The 15,000-nt window shown below is 37.8% G+C and overlaps 1 protein-coding gene across 5 annotated transcripts in view; it reads left to right on the top strand.

Moving 5' to 3' along the window:
- The window catches only part of LMO4 (LIM domain only 4), a 52,810-nt gene that overhangs the window by 12,241 nt on the left and 25,569 nt on the right, over positions 1-15,000 (top strand). Inside the window, exon 5 of one of the 5 annotated variants that reach the window (XM_086717465.1) lies at positions 3,765-7,900. The exons of the other annotated variants lie outside the window; for them this stretch is intronic. Coding sequence (XP_086573591.1) covers positions 3,765-3,773 — 9 coding nt within the window. The 3' untranslated portion in view covers positions 3,774-7,900. Of the gene's footprint in view, positions 1-3,764; positions 7,901-15,000 lie in introns of those variants that run through there. 5 annotated transcript variants of the gene reach the window in all.

The following is a 15,000-nucleotide window of genomic DNA, read 5'->3' on the forward strand; positions in this document are numbered from 1 at the left end:
GTTCATTCCACACTGGCCCAGAAAAGAGTGAAATGTATGACTCGTGTGCATAATTTTATTCACATCATATTTCATACTGATTATGTATTGATGACATTGATTCATTTACTCTTTACAGCGCCACTTGCATGGATATTAAATCTTATTGACCACAGATGAATTTTAATTTCAGATTGGTGATAGATTTTTCCATCAGCTCTGATAGTATGTTTGACTTTTTCATCATTAACCCAGGCAATCACACAGCACTGAGTTATTGCATTGAAACAAAAAGTGCACACTTCACTTGGTAATTCTTTATGGATTTACAATAGGAACTTCATTAATGTCTGTTGTAAGGATCACAAAAAAAACAACATTTATCTGCAAATAGGAATTTAGCAAGCTTCAAAAGTCTCAGGAAAAAATATTAGGCTTCTTTGTCTTCTGTAATGCATTTCTTAATGCTGTGTGTGGGGAAAATGACTAATATTTGAAAACTTTTAACCATTTAAAATTATACTGCTGTATTTTAGTGCTGATTTTTATCATTTTCCCTTACTCAAATTTATGGGATAAGTTTAAATGTATTTTCTGTTTCTTTATTAAGTAAATGTTAATACATGAGAATCTGAACACTTTTTTTTTTGACTTAACGGTATGGAAAGCTACCTAGAATACTGTTTTAAAAATAGAAGTTTAATTTCTTATTTCAAATTAACCAGTCACCATTGATGAGGCATTTCAAGCCTCTTTAAGGAATGCCAGTCCATATAAATACTTAGATTTTTTATGGTATGAATTGTAATGAAGTGAATCTGTAGGGCAGAGTTAAGAACGATGGATAAGTCACGTAAATATTTTGAGATACCCCTTTCAATTTAGAGGCAAAGCCATTTTACAGTCATACTTGAGAGCCAAAAAAAGTTTAAAAAAAAAAGGAAGAAAAGAAATGTGCTAGGAAGAACATGGTTGATCTCTTCCCCACCCCCTCCCATGTAAAAAGTCTAGTTTTTCTGCAGATTACGTCCTAAGTTTGTTGCTGGTTTTATACCATTTCTTTCCCTGACTTAAGTAGAAAAAATGATTGTTGCAACTAAACCAGCATGCATCGTGAGAATTCAGGGATGTGGAGACAAGATGGAAAATGTAGTGCAAAGGGCACGTAGGAAATACAGGCAAGATCTCACGGTACTGTCCTATCGGGTGCAAGGTGACGTAAATTCAGAGGTGCTAGGGAGGAAGGCTGGAGAGACACTTGGCGGACGTGTTTACAAGATGGTATGTGTTGTGCCTTGTAGATCAGTCTTCTGTTTACCACACCTTTTGCAGGATGGGAGAGGGAAGATGTTCATTTTGGGTCACAGGATGTAGTAGGGCACCAGTAGGAACCAACTGGTACATGTTTCCTTAATGTTGGAAGCCAAATAGACAGGTGGTGGCCTTCAAAAATTAATAGCTCTTAAAAGGCATAGGGAAGTATAACTTAAGGATATGTTCTTGTCAGACATAGGTAAGAAGCTGTATTTTGGGGATGATGTTAATTAAGAACATTTCCCTGTTGGCATAAATGTCTCACATATTCGCCCTCGGTGCTCAGCTCACCATGAGCACGGTCAATTCACAAGGCGGTTTTTGTAAATAAAGGTTTTGGGCAAGCTGAACGTGGTCCAGGGAGATATTAATGAGAGGGCAAGGGGGAAAGAGGTAATGAAAACACACTTCCTGGTGGAACATAAACTGCTTTTTGGACCTAGAGAATGCTTTAAAATTATTTTCCCAAACCCTGTGGTGTTTCTTTTCTGGAGGAGAGGAGATAGGGAGAAATGACAAACTGCTCCATTTTATTATTTTCTTCTCTCTCCTCATTCTCTATGTTTTTGGTAGGGAAAATTGGACATTAATTTTGGCCGTTTTCCTTCTATTCGCAGAACCAATTACGTTTTTAGTGCATGATGCATAATAAATATACCCAAGCATCCTCTGGCTGAAAAGTAATGAGTTGATTACTTATACACCCCTTCTTTAAAGGCAGCTAATTGTATAGAAAGTATAGGTCCCCATCAGCTGGTCCCTTTAAACTTTTATTTTCCTGAAATTTGTTGCCAGTGTCGGGGATGTGTAGTTTAAATTGTTCTGCATCATTGGCTTTGGTATATTCTAGAAAAATGATTTTAAGCTTATAAATCTTACAGGGTCTTGACTGAAATCTCAGACCACTAGTGTTCAGGATCTACCAACATTTTACAGCCTTTACCATTTAAAGGAGGCTTGGTTATCCTCAGGAAAACATTGCCTTCTAGAGACTTCTGTAAATACAATCCAAAATTGTGGCTGATTTTTTTTTTCTTTCTCTCTCTCTCTTTTTTTTTTTTTTTTTTTTTGCTAATTTTTGCCTGCTTTGGAATTCTTTCTTCCACTCAAGAGTGGTGGTTCCATCTAGAATTACCACTGCTTTTCAGTAAAATAAAAGCTCACGTCTCTTTAGTTGGAGGAAAATTTAGCAAGTGTTCTAGCTTACATATCACTTCGTAGTCCCCGTAGTTACATAATTGGTGTTGTGTGTGTCCATCGTAGAGGACATTTGATGCTCATTTATTAAATATGCTCGCTGGCTGCTGCTGCATCTTTGTTCTGGACAGACAAATTACCTTTCTCACACTGAGCTTCCACTCTGGGGAATTAAGCCTCCACCACTTTAATTAGCTTGGAAGTGGGGGGTTGCAGTTCCTAATAGACTTCAGGCTTTTAGTAAGTTAGGGAAAGGGTGAAACAAGAACTTCCTGGGAAGCTCGAAATGTCATTTAAAAACCATAAAAACCTAATATATATTATTTCATTTTGGTAATTGCAAACAGATTGTATTTGACGACCGTGTGGATTATCATTTCTAACTTAGACGTTAAAGTTAGACTTCCATTGAACTATGTTTTTTAATTGAGCATAAGTCATTAACACATTACATGTTTGATTCATGTATTTACAATATTTATGTAATATTAAGTGACATAGATAGGAAATACTAAGGGAGAAGTAGTATCTGAATATTTGTATGGTATGTGCGTGTGTGTGTGTGTGTGTGTGTGTGTGTGTATACATATGTAGATATATATATATATACCTAACCTATATCTGTATCTGTCTGTATACATAGATATATATACCCACGTGTACAAACACATACCTTTAGGTTGAGAAGGACATGGATGAATAGACATCATATGAGGATATCAGAATAATAATTACCAGTGTTTGTTTAGCTTTTATTATGTGCCAGGCACTGTTGAAAGTGTCCCATACGTATGATGTAATCCTTGTAACAGCCTTATTATCCCCACTTTAACCATGAGGAAACTGAGGCACAAAGTAACCTTGCCAAAGGTCCTGCGGTTGAGCACATTAGCCCAAAACTTCCTTGGGGAGGACTGGGCTCCGAAGGTGCATTTAAGAGACTATAACTGAGGCAAGATGTTGCAGTTCATTCTTTTCAGAAAGAAAGTTGCTTTTAAGAGGGTTAAGCAATTCATTGTAGAACTTTATACTAGAAACTTTCTGAAAGTCCATTTATTGTCTCATTTTCTCTGCTAGTGAAACTGCAGAAAACGTTATGCTTTAGCTCTTCACTGCCGGAGTAAGTAGCGTAGAAAGCCTCCATCAAGTCACAGTTGGAAAGTAATCTAATAAAAGAAGATTAGTGAATGTAGAGAAGACAAAAGCAGTCATGTTTGAGTTTAATATCTCAAATTTAGCATTTTAGCTAAGATGCCCGTTTTTATTTCTTGCAGGTCTGCTAAAAGGTCAGAGTAATGCAGAATGCGTGCCTTCATCTCAGACTTTGTTCATCACAGGTGGATCCCATGTGTCTTCAGTAGACAGGTCACCTTTGTAGCTAGCACCAGTGCCAGCTCCATGCCATTGCACCTTCTTTAGTCTTGACTGCCCTTCCCGCATTTATTGGTGTATTAAAATGACTGAATATGAACATTAAGGACTCCATGAACCTGGGCTAATGGGGAGACTGTAGAGAAAATGAAAAAAGATCCACCGGAGGACATCTTTGGGGGGGGAGGGAGCTTGGGAGGAGGGAAATGACTAATGAAGCTAATTAAAAGAAGCATTCAAATCTGCTTTCTACCCTCATTAACAATTAGCAGGGCACTGGCCAGAGTTTGTACCCTGTGTTTTACCTTAACAACATTCTATTTGCTCTTTGTATATTTAAGTGTTGTAAGGAAATGTGTTTCAATCAAAACTGAACATGAGATAAAGGAAAGAGATGTGGCTTTTGTGATATTCTATCACAAACACTTTTATTGTATCTCTGTAAAATACAATGTATGTATGCATGTAAGTGTTCTTGTCCTAATGTTGCTACTTCCATGGCAAAGAAAAGAAAAAAAGAATGAAAAAAAAAAAAAAAGAAAAAAATTGGAAAAAAAAAAAATCAGGCTCATAGCAGCTACTGTGTAGAAATTTCCCCCTACTTCTAATTTGCTGAATGAAGAAAAAAATCTTTTATTTGTGATATTTTCAGAGACATTTGCTCTAGTATGGTGTATTTAAATAATAAAAACTTAAAAGAAAAAATATTCGATGGAGTTTGGATTTAAACACTGCTTTTTCTCTTCGTTGTATTTTGGAAAAATTTAGTAGTTTTTGTTTGTTTGTTTGATACCAACTTCACTCTAAATCTTAAGGGTCAAGGGAGGTGTGGTGTGTGTGTTTATTTAGCTCTGGGCCAATAAGGTTTTTTTCAAATTACTTAACCATGCCATTTTTGGCAGGGCTACAAAGCAATGTTTCTAACGGAGTCCTTTTTATAAGTTCAGAATATTCTGGTAACTTAAGCACTTCATTACACTTCTCCTATATCACAGTGAATCTTTTGTGTTTATATATAAATATTTGTTTGATTCTTCAGCTATTCCGTTGATTCATTTTTCTCAATAGGAAAGCCTTGGGTATTGGCGAAAAGCATGCTAAAGAATGTGGCATAACCGTCTTGTTCTCTTAACCGAGTTTATAGCTTTTGAAGGAAATAGCATTTCTAAGCCATACCTGTACGCATTTTGAAGTTTCCTTAGTTGTTAGGGACCCAGAGCTCTTTGACAGCCGACTTCAGTGGGTGGAGCCACCATTTCCTGGTGAGCTTTTAGACTCCTGTGGTCTGCTGTATGATTTGTTTATTTTGTTTTGCTCTTACGCTCCTCGCTCTGCCTTTCCATATGTTTGGGGTAGGATTTCGATTTCACTTAGTAGTAATCTTGAGATATTTAGTTGCTAGTTCTGGGCAGCAGACCCAGCACCCCAGTGGCGCCCTGTGGAAAGCGTGCGTAGGCCAAGGACTTGGTGGCCCATGGTCAGTGTTAGGAAAGACCAAAGAGGCTGCTGTGCCAGGTTTGCGAGCAGATCTCTGGTACAGTTTGTATCACAGGTTCATAAAAAAACCAGGTGTGTTTATAATGCTACTTGAAATATTCTTTCTAAAAATGGCATTTGTTTTATTTTCTCTTGTTCCCGAAAAGCTCCCAACGTAGACCTCTCAGAACAGGTTACATAGAGAGGTCCAGTTCAGTACATTTCAACCAGCAGTCTGTTTCCCTTTGGGATCTTCTGCTTTCAAAGACTGCAGGCCAGGAGGAAAAATCAGTTGCTCCAACTGCAAAGCTCCTGTGAACCTCCTGTAGGAGAATTTAAAGGTAGAGAGTTAAAGTGAATAGTTCTATTAGAGCTTTATGAAAAGAAAATGCAAGAAAAAAAAATGAACAAAATCACAGACGTAACAGTATCTGTTTGAGTTAAATCCTGGGGGAATTTCTAGGGACTAGTTCTGGTTCTTACATCCCCCCACCCCCTTTAAGCTGCTTTAAAGGAATGTGGACTCTTCAGCATAGAAAGGGGGAGTGTTAATAAGAATACCAGCATCCCCTCTATTCTTTTTGGCGTAAGCACTCATGTCCCATATAGTGCAGAAATTCAAAGGGGATAGTTAATAACTTTTAGTAAGTAATACAGTGTGGCATTTGGTGATGTGGAGGGCTCAGGTCATTAAAGACTTTAAATGAACTATTATATGGCTGGTTCCTCAAGCACTGCTGCATATTTAATAACGAGCTTCTAAAAGCATTTCTTAAGTTGCAGACCTATAAGATTACAAATGTCACTCATGTTAGTATAATCCACATGCAAGTGATGAAGCCTTCTCTTTGATGTGCTAAATTGGAGAAGGACTAATGGAGCTATGAATATACAATAGAACATATTTAAGTAGTAGTCTTGCTTTAGGTAAAACACTTTCTTGAAACCAGAGGCATTTCAAACAATAAAACCCGGCTCTAATGGGGATGCTCTGTGTGGATAGAAAGCTCCTAAAAACACTCAGGTTTATTCTGATGTGAGCGGTGATTGTGTTCCTCCCCCAACCCCAACATGGCTTAGAAGAAAAAAAAAAAAAAAATCCACGAGCTTGTTCACCTTTCATCCATTGCATTTGCGATGTTAGTGAGATGTGCTCCATTCTTTTGAAAGGACTTATTTAATATTAACCACATCATAGAGCAAGATGGCCCCCAATCCCTACAAGCAAGTGCAATTAAATAAAAGCAAATGTTACTGAGCCCTGCTGAACTCCTGATTAAAAAAAAATGTTTATGATACATATAAATGTCTCAATCATGCAAATTGTCACTCTTGCTAATGAAACAATTTTGTAAAAAGATTGTCCTCTGAAAGGGTTTAATGTTTTTTTATTTTTTTTATTATTGTTTTTTTTTTATATATATATATTTAACCTATCTGTCTAGTTAGATTTACACACCCCGAAAGGCAGGAGAGCCCGGATGAAGCTTTTCTAAACCAAATCGTTTGCCACAAGGAACTACTTCCAGCTCTTCATGATTTATTAGGAAATAGTTTAACATGGACTGTAGTGTCTTATAAAATATAAAATGAGAAAACTGTCACACCAAAATGAAGCCTGTGAAATTGTCATCCTCTTACTATTAACTGTATTTAAGTTCTTTCTTTTGCTCTTATTAACACTGATATTTGAAACAACTAATCATCTAGAATGAAGCTCTTAAATTAAATGGCTTTAAATGTCAATAGAGTAAGATTCTAATGTGTACTACTATTTATATAAAATATTTTCTTAGGGCCAATAAATTATACAACAGTGAGTCCAAGAGCTATATATCAAGGCACTAATAAAGAGTTTCCCTGTAACCTAAATAGTTGTATTTAAAGAGAGAAGAGGTTGTCCAAAGACTCCTTCACCTGTGAATTACCTCCTGGGTGCTAGTGCACCTATGACTCCCTTTGAGAGACTGTTGGAAACACAGAGCCTTTGCAAGTTGATGTTAGTTGTCACTTTGTTACTAAGGCTCACCTATTGTCAGTCCAGCCAAGTCACAGAAATGCTTATTGCAGTTAAATAGCAATTTGTTTCCATGAAACTGCAATTAAAGTATTACTGAGCAGCCATTTTAGATTGGCAATGCTCTGAACGCATGTTAAACAGCCAGCAACTCCCACTTGGAGAGTCTGAGCCCGGACTAGCAGCAAAGTGTAACACATTCACCCATGTTGGGTATCTAGTTAAGAGGCATGTGTAGCCCTCTGCTCCCATCGTGAACATGCTGAGAGCAATGACAAGTCAGGGCTGATTTTTGGAAGGTGAACTTGCAACTTACCTCAAGTGAATACTATTTCCAGTTGTACAAGAAGTGCTTTATGCTAGTAGATCTGTGCATGTTTCCTAGAGGGAATGTTTTGCGAGTTCAGATTGATTCTGCTGAGAATGGACTGTAACTCGGAGGCCTCGAGCCAATAATGTACTACAGGTCCTGACATGTTACAGCTGTGTAAACAGGGCCATTCTATCTCCTAAATCACAACTAATAAAGCAGAGGATGAAAATCAATTGATTCTGTTATAAGTTCTTTGAATGACACTAGAAAGTTGTTTAATGACTGTGTTAGAATGGGCAAGCCTGAGTTTAGCCACCAAAATACCTATTTTAGTCGTCTCTCTCCCCTCAGAAACGGGCAAGACAGCCTTTCCCAGGTGTTAGCATCCCCACCACCAGATCGAAACCTGCTAGGGAAAGGAAAGCCTCTGAACCAAATTCTTCCAGCTGATCCAAAGTTCAGGATTTGTTGAGTAAAAAAGGTGAAGTGCAAAAGGTTTTATTGAAAATGCGAAACATTGATGTAAGATCCTGAGAGAGGAAAGGATATCAGAGGTGGTGTTTTAAAATGCAATTAGCACTGAATTCTAACCAGCTTGGAAACAATCATTAGTCCACGAGAACAGGAGGCATCTCACCTTCCTTGGGCCTAGAAAGATCCCCCTACCTTGAATCAAAAGGTTTACGTCCTCAACTTTTTCAAAAATAATTTTCATATGCGGTGCATCTATTCGTAGGCTTTCACCTGTGTTGTCTGAGCTGTGATTTTATTTTTTTAAGAGGAAAACAGTTTCTTCCTAAATTAATTTTTCATTTGCGTTGAATTGAATGCTTTTAGGAACTGAAAAGAGAAAATCTGAAGACAGACTGAATTTACAAATGAAGATTAATTATGAAAGCTGGAGAGGAAATTGCTTGCTCGGGCTGTAATTGTGTACCTTTTTCTTTATTTAAGTAAGGTTAGGTAGCGATGGGTGTGTCTTAAATGCTGCATATCCCTCCAAGGCCTGGGATAGATTTTTGTCATCAATCATGGGACTTCCGCTTTCCATAAACCTTACATCTTTAAATAGAATGTATAATATAATAACTTCATCTTGGAGTTGCATAGTGCTTTGTAAACGTATTTACATGTTCACATGTACGATTAACAAGTTCTTACACACGTCATCTCAGTCCTTACCGTAATCTTGATGATTATTGCCTCGTTTTTACAGATGGGGTCGTGAAGTTTCAGGGAGGTGACTTTGTAAGCAGGGCCAGGACGAGAGTGAAGTGAATGCACTCTTCGGTGCAAAATTTAAGGGAGTGCCAGAAAATCAGTAATCAGGATAATGTTATAGTGCAACATTTTGTAAATATAAAATTAATGCAAAAACATCTATGGTGAACAAAACATCAGAATTTTAAATAAAGGCAGGATCGGTATTCCCTTTCCTTATGCCTCAGACTCCAATAGGGCTGAGCACTATCATTAAGGCCCAAAGTTGCCAGAGCTGCTGTTTGACCACTGGTACCATTTGGTACAATTTCTTTATAAATTTTTTTATAAAGAATTTTCTTTATATTTCTTTATAAATTTATAAATTTATATTTATATATATATTATATATATATCTTTATAAAACCTGCAACAATGATGCAGGTTATTCTATGAGCCATAACTAGGTTTCTGTCCTCCCTTAAAAAACTGAGGTATCTATCGCATTTTATCTGTATCCAACCTGGAATGCCAACTCATTTAGATTGCCTACATTTTTTAGCCTCACTCTAAAAGAAATTTCTTTTCAGTTTTGACAAATCTCAACTACTTCATGATGAGTAATTAAGTATCATTGGTAACAACTCTGCCTACAAGTTGTTGCTGAGGAAAAAGAGCAAGGCTTTAGCAATCACATTAGTCTGGAAAGCAAAATGGAAGACTCTATCTAACTATGTCCTATACGGATTTGTAAATGTTTAAAATGTTTGGATGAACTATGTCTTAAGCCTGCAGATAATATTTGTGGCAAATAACAGGTCAATGGGTTCAGTTCTATCAAAGTAACGCATACTTCTGTAAGTATAAAAGAGGTAATATACACACACAACAATTTTTATAGAAAATTTTTACACGTTCTAGCATGATGTGCAAAGCAGATAGCTATATCGTGAGAACTGCTTTTCATATGTGTTGTTTTAAGATGGAAGAGCACTGAAGTATTCAAATGGAACAGATTATACCTTTAATTACATCCAAATATGATTCTGAGCTGAGTTTTAAAATTTTGTTGGCTGTACTATTTTCCCATTAATTGCTAGGATCCAAAAAGATATCAAAATTTGTAAATAAATTACTATCACACACCATTAAATCCAAGCTGCCTTCATTACAAAGAGAAAAAATAGCTAAGGAAAAATTTCTGCTCAATTTAATGAAATAAAAAATTCTACTCAAGATAATAAAGTTATTTTGATGTTAATCTAATGGCTAAGCCAAAAAAAGACTTTTTTTTTTTTTTTTTTTTTTTTTTTTTGGCTCAGGTTCCTGACTAGTGCATTTTGGTGCCAAAGTACCTGTTCTCAAAGCCCATAGTGTCTATATGTTATTTCATAGAGTATCTCAGCCCAGTGACTCTGCAGGCTTTCTTTTAATCTTTTATTCTGCTGTGTGCAAAATGAGACTTAGGTTAGCCAATATATGTTTTTTCCAGTCTGAAGACTAAATTACCCTTCTCATTGGACATGGATGAATATACATACATCCTGTAAGGACCTGAGAAATATGCGCAGACCAGCACACAATAGATTCGAAACTACAGAATATTGATTGCAAAGAACAAGATACTATGTATTTGTTATGTGTATGTTATGACCCACGCTCATAAAATCACTACATTGAGTCTGGTAACGTCACCGAGGCGTAAGCAGGATTTGCACCACATAGCGAGGCTGCAAGACCCATGCACTCAATCGCGTCGCTACGCTACTATCCATCGTAAGACTGAAAACCACCATACGTACATTCCAGTTTTTCAGCAAGTGCCTTCCATACCCAGAGATTCATAACCAGTGCATGCAGTAGCCTGCATGGTGTTTATCAGATAGGTTTTTTTTTTTGTTGTTGTTGGTGTTTTCTTTTGTTGTTGGCAGGAAGTGGGCATAGATGTTTATAGAATTTATAGTAGATAAAGTATTTTCTCTTAAATTCTAGGCTATGGGGAAATTTCTATCACGAGAAAAAGGGAGTAGGGAGAATGGAAGGAATACTTGCTTACATAAATCGCTCTTCAAGGGAGGATCAAGAGGCTGGAGTATCTGGCTGCAGATTGGGAAGAAGGCTGAGTGGGCTCCCCCAAACACCCTCACCACCCCATTTATATGGTTTGTTTGTCTTATTTCACCACCACCACCGAGGACCTCTTCCCTACACATACAGGATGCTGTTACTGTGCGTGGTGAAACTCAAGCTATGTTTTTGTGTACTGCGGGCCTGGGCAAGGCTGTGACATCAGGAGGTTTCAGACATTAGCAGCGTTGGCAGTTTTTAAGTTGATGCGATACAGCATTTGGTGACACTTCACAGGTGTGTCAGGGAGAGCTGAGGTGAAATGAAAATCGCAACAGAATGAAAGCAGACTCCAATGTTCTTGATGAAGTTTGGGGTACCACTGTGGCGAGAAACATTGCCTCTGGTTTGTTAAAGCGACAGCCCGTGGAAACCTAATCCTTCCCTTGTCTGAGTGAAGTGGAACAGTGGGGCCTGGAAGAGATGGAGGGGGCAGGTTTGAGTTTTTTGATTTGTTACTGAGTGAATCAGGCAGATAAACAGGCTTGATTTTCAAAGGACAGGCAATCCTAAATGGATTTCTGACACTGAGGCTTTTAGCTAGGTCTTTCTTCCTGGGGATGGGTGTAATTCACCGACTCCATCAGTTACCTCATGCTGTAAGCAATTTTTTTTTTTTTTTTTTTTTTACCCTCTTTAAGTAGTAAAATGTGTTTTAGAATTTTTTTTTTTAAAGTGGGGGAAAGATTCTGGCTGGCTTTGTTACTCTTGAAAGCCAGACAGTCTTTGCTATAAGCCAAGCAAAGGTGTAACTGTAGTATTTTTCTCCCTAAGTTGTACTTTGTATATTTTTTTTTAGCCCAGAATTTGATTTCCAACAGGCCACCAAAGGATTCTGCCTCTGGAATCCCCTTGTTTTGCATGCAGATGGCATGTTAATGAACTCATTACTGTACATTTTATCCAGCTCTGGACAGATTTGTGACATTATTTTTCAAAACAAAACGGGGTTAGGCAGTTGGTTGGTTGGGTTTGATGAGAATTGGGTGACTAAGTTAAAAAAATATTTCCCCAAACACTACCAACCTGCTCAGGGTTGCTGCTAAACATTCTACGAAACTATCCCTATTCCCTTCAACTCCCTCCAAAATAGGTTCTTTGATTTTTCCACATTCCTAGAGACTTAAATAGAACTGTGTACCTTCCAGAAGGTGTGTGGTCCAACTCCATTCTAAAACTAGGTAATTCTGGGCTTTCTTTTTGATTCCTTGGGTATCTGCGGGCACCTTGTGTATCTCTTTTAGCTTTGGTTCCTGCATCAGCCAAGGGGAGGCAATACTCACTGTTGTCTTAAGGGGAACGCTATGAAAATTAATGATGGGATATTTACCTTGTGTTCTGTGCTTTGTGATTTTTAGGGTGAAGGGACTCATGCCTTTTATCTTAAAGCATGTAATAAATAACATCTTATTGATGCTTATCGTGAAATAAGCATCAAACTGGAAATCAGGAAATACTTGGAATTTAATTTCAGTCCTGAAGGGAAGTCAAAGGGAACCTAGGATTACATTTGTCTTTCCAATCAAATATTAGCCATGGGCCTGTCATTTAATCTTAGTACCTCGTTTTGTCTGTTAAATAGGAATTTACTAATAACAGCTATATTTGCCAGTGGCTTAGATAAGTCATTTGAAGGCAAAAGTGCTTTATGTTCTAGGGATGGCAATCTTTTGGCTTGTAAACCCTGAAACAATGGAAAATGTAGTCACCTCTCCAATTTAAGGGTTAATTATACTTTGAAAACTATTACAGCTAACTCTTGCCCATCTTCTCGAATGAAGGGGAATAATAATGTAGATTAATTCAAAACAATGGATTACACTCAATTTATTTTTGGTTTAGAATATAATACGTAATTATTTTATTTGTTAAAAAGGCATTTTTTGAGCAGTTTTAGGTTCACAGAAAAATTGAGAGGAAGGTACAGAGATTCCCCCATATCCCCACACGTGTACAGCCTCCTCCATTATCAACATCCCCCACCAGAGTGGTACATTTGTTACAGCTGATGAGCCTGCATTGACACATCATAATCACCCAGAGTCCATAGTTTACATTATGGTTCACTCTTGGCTGTTGTACAGTCTACGAGTTTGGACAAATGTGTAATGACATGCATTCATCATTATTTTCACCACCCTAAAAATCCTCTGTGCTCTGCCTGTTCATCCCTCCCTTACCCCACAAACCCCAGCAACCACTGATCTTTTTATTGTCTCCATGGTTTTGCCTTTTCCAGAACGTCAGGTAGTTGGAATGGTATAGTATATAGCCTTTTCAGATTGGTTCTTTCCTTAGTAATATACATTTAAAGTTCCTCTACATGCTTTTATGGCTCGGTAGCTCTTTTCCTCTTAGCAGTGAATAATATTCCATTGTCTGGATGGACCACCATTTATTTATCCATTCACCTACTGAAGGACATCTTGGTTGCTTCCATGTTTCAGCAATTATGAATAAAGCCTCTGTAATTATCTGTGTGCGGGCTTCTGTGTGGATATAAGTTTTCAATTATGTAATTTTTGGAAGCAAGGTAATAATGCTTTTGTTAGGCAAACGTTACACAACATTTGGAATTCCATAAACTCGGACCAAATGGTGGTGGAAGGTAGCTCAGGAAAGAAATGAACATCTATTAATTCTATATGGGCCATGAATTTCTCTTATAAGCCATCCCCAGCATACAACTTGAGGAAGCTGTTACGACTCCTACATTTGCAGTTGTGGGAGCAGGGACTTGGAGAAGTAAAAGAACGTGTTCAAGGTCATATAGCAAGGTATTAGGAAAACTGAACCTGACCCCAGAGCCTTATCAACAGGCTCTCCTGGCCTCTTGTAAGGGAAAGCATAGTAGGATTAAAGCTTTACCACAGCTAATCCCCTGCCTGGCAAGTCTACTATCAGATAATGGAGTTGACACTGTACATTTAAAACCATAGCAAACTTGCAGATGTTAAAAATGTTTGATTGCCTTTGGAAGAAGACACTGATCTAGGTGTCATTATTTACATATGAAAATAGTTGTAGTGCCCTCCTGACCATACACTTTCCTTCAAAAGGGTACTAACCTTTACTTCCTATTTCGTGGCTCTTTGAGGAAGGAGAAGAAATTGTCATTTGCTACTTGTCTGGTAATTCATTGAGGAGTAACTATTATTGAGCTCAGCCTTTACATGCAATAACGCGTTTATTTCTCATAAGAATCCTGTAAAATCAATTTTATGAATCCATTTTGCCCATATGGAAACAGACGAAGAAAGGTTGGGGAACTTGCCCTGAACGGTTAGTAGCTGGTCCAGCTGACAGTCGAACCCAGGTGTGCCTGACATATGCTGTTACGTGCCAGGTGCTGGACCTCACTTAACTTTTGTGACAGCCCCATCAATGGCATTATTGTCATATTACAGACAAGGAAGTGGAGCTTCTGAGACTTTGCATGATGTTCATGATGTGCCGTGACCCAGAACGGCACCACCTCTGCAACGCAGCTCAACTCTGTTGAACCTCGGTCGTTCGTTTGTAGGATAAACGGGGGAGAAATGCCGAACGCTTGGACTGTTTGTGTCCTCCGTCTTAGAGGTCTTTAGAAGCACTTTAAAATTCTTTTCTTCACTATCTAGAAATTTATCAAATCTCATTAGCTCCTGTTAAAATAATGTGAGTTGAGCTCCGGGTTGGTTAGCATATTTTTTCTTTACATTTTCTAAAAATGGCCACGATTGTGAGTCACTCTCATTTATCAAAGGAGGCTCACTATATCTGTAGCATTTATTTTTTTCCATTTTCTATGAGGCAAACCTTGGCTGGAACATATTTTAATTTCATTTGACCCACTTTACTCCATGTTGCTTTGGACAAGTACAAGTCTCTTCTGAATTTGCTTATGGCCTTTGTAGGGAGGCAAGGTGAAGAGCATGAACATTTGCAAACTGGGTCTTCGAGTCTTACTCAAACTCAGTAGGTGGACTTTAGAATAGAAACTTCAACTCTGGTGCAGTGGTCTTTA

This window comes from Puma concolor, chromosome C1 (assembly GCF_028749965.1).
Source record: "Puma concolor isolate L17-30 chromosome C1, mPumCon1.1.hap2, whole genome shotgun sequence".
Lineage (NCBI taxonomy): Eukaryota > Metazoa > Chordata > Mammalia > Carnivora > Felidae > Puma > Puma concolor.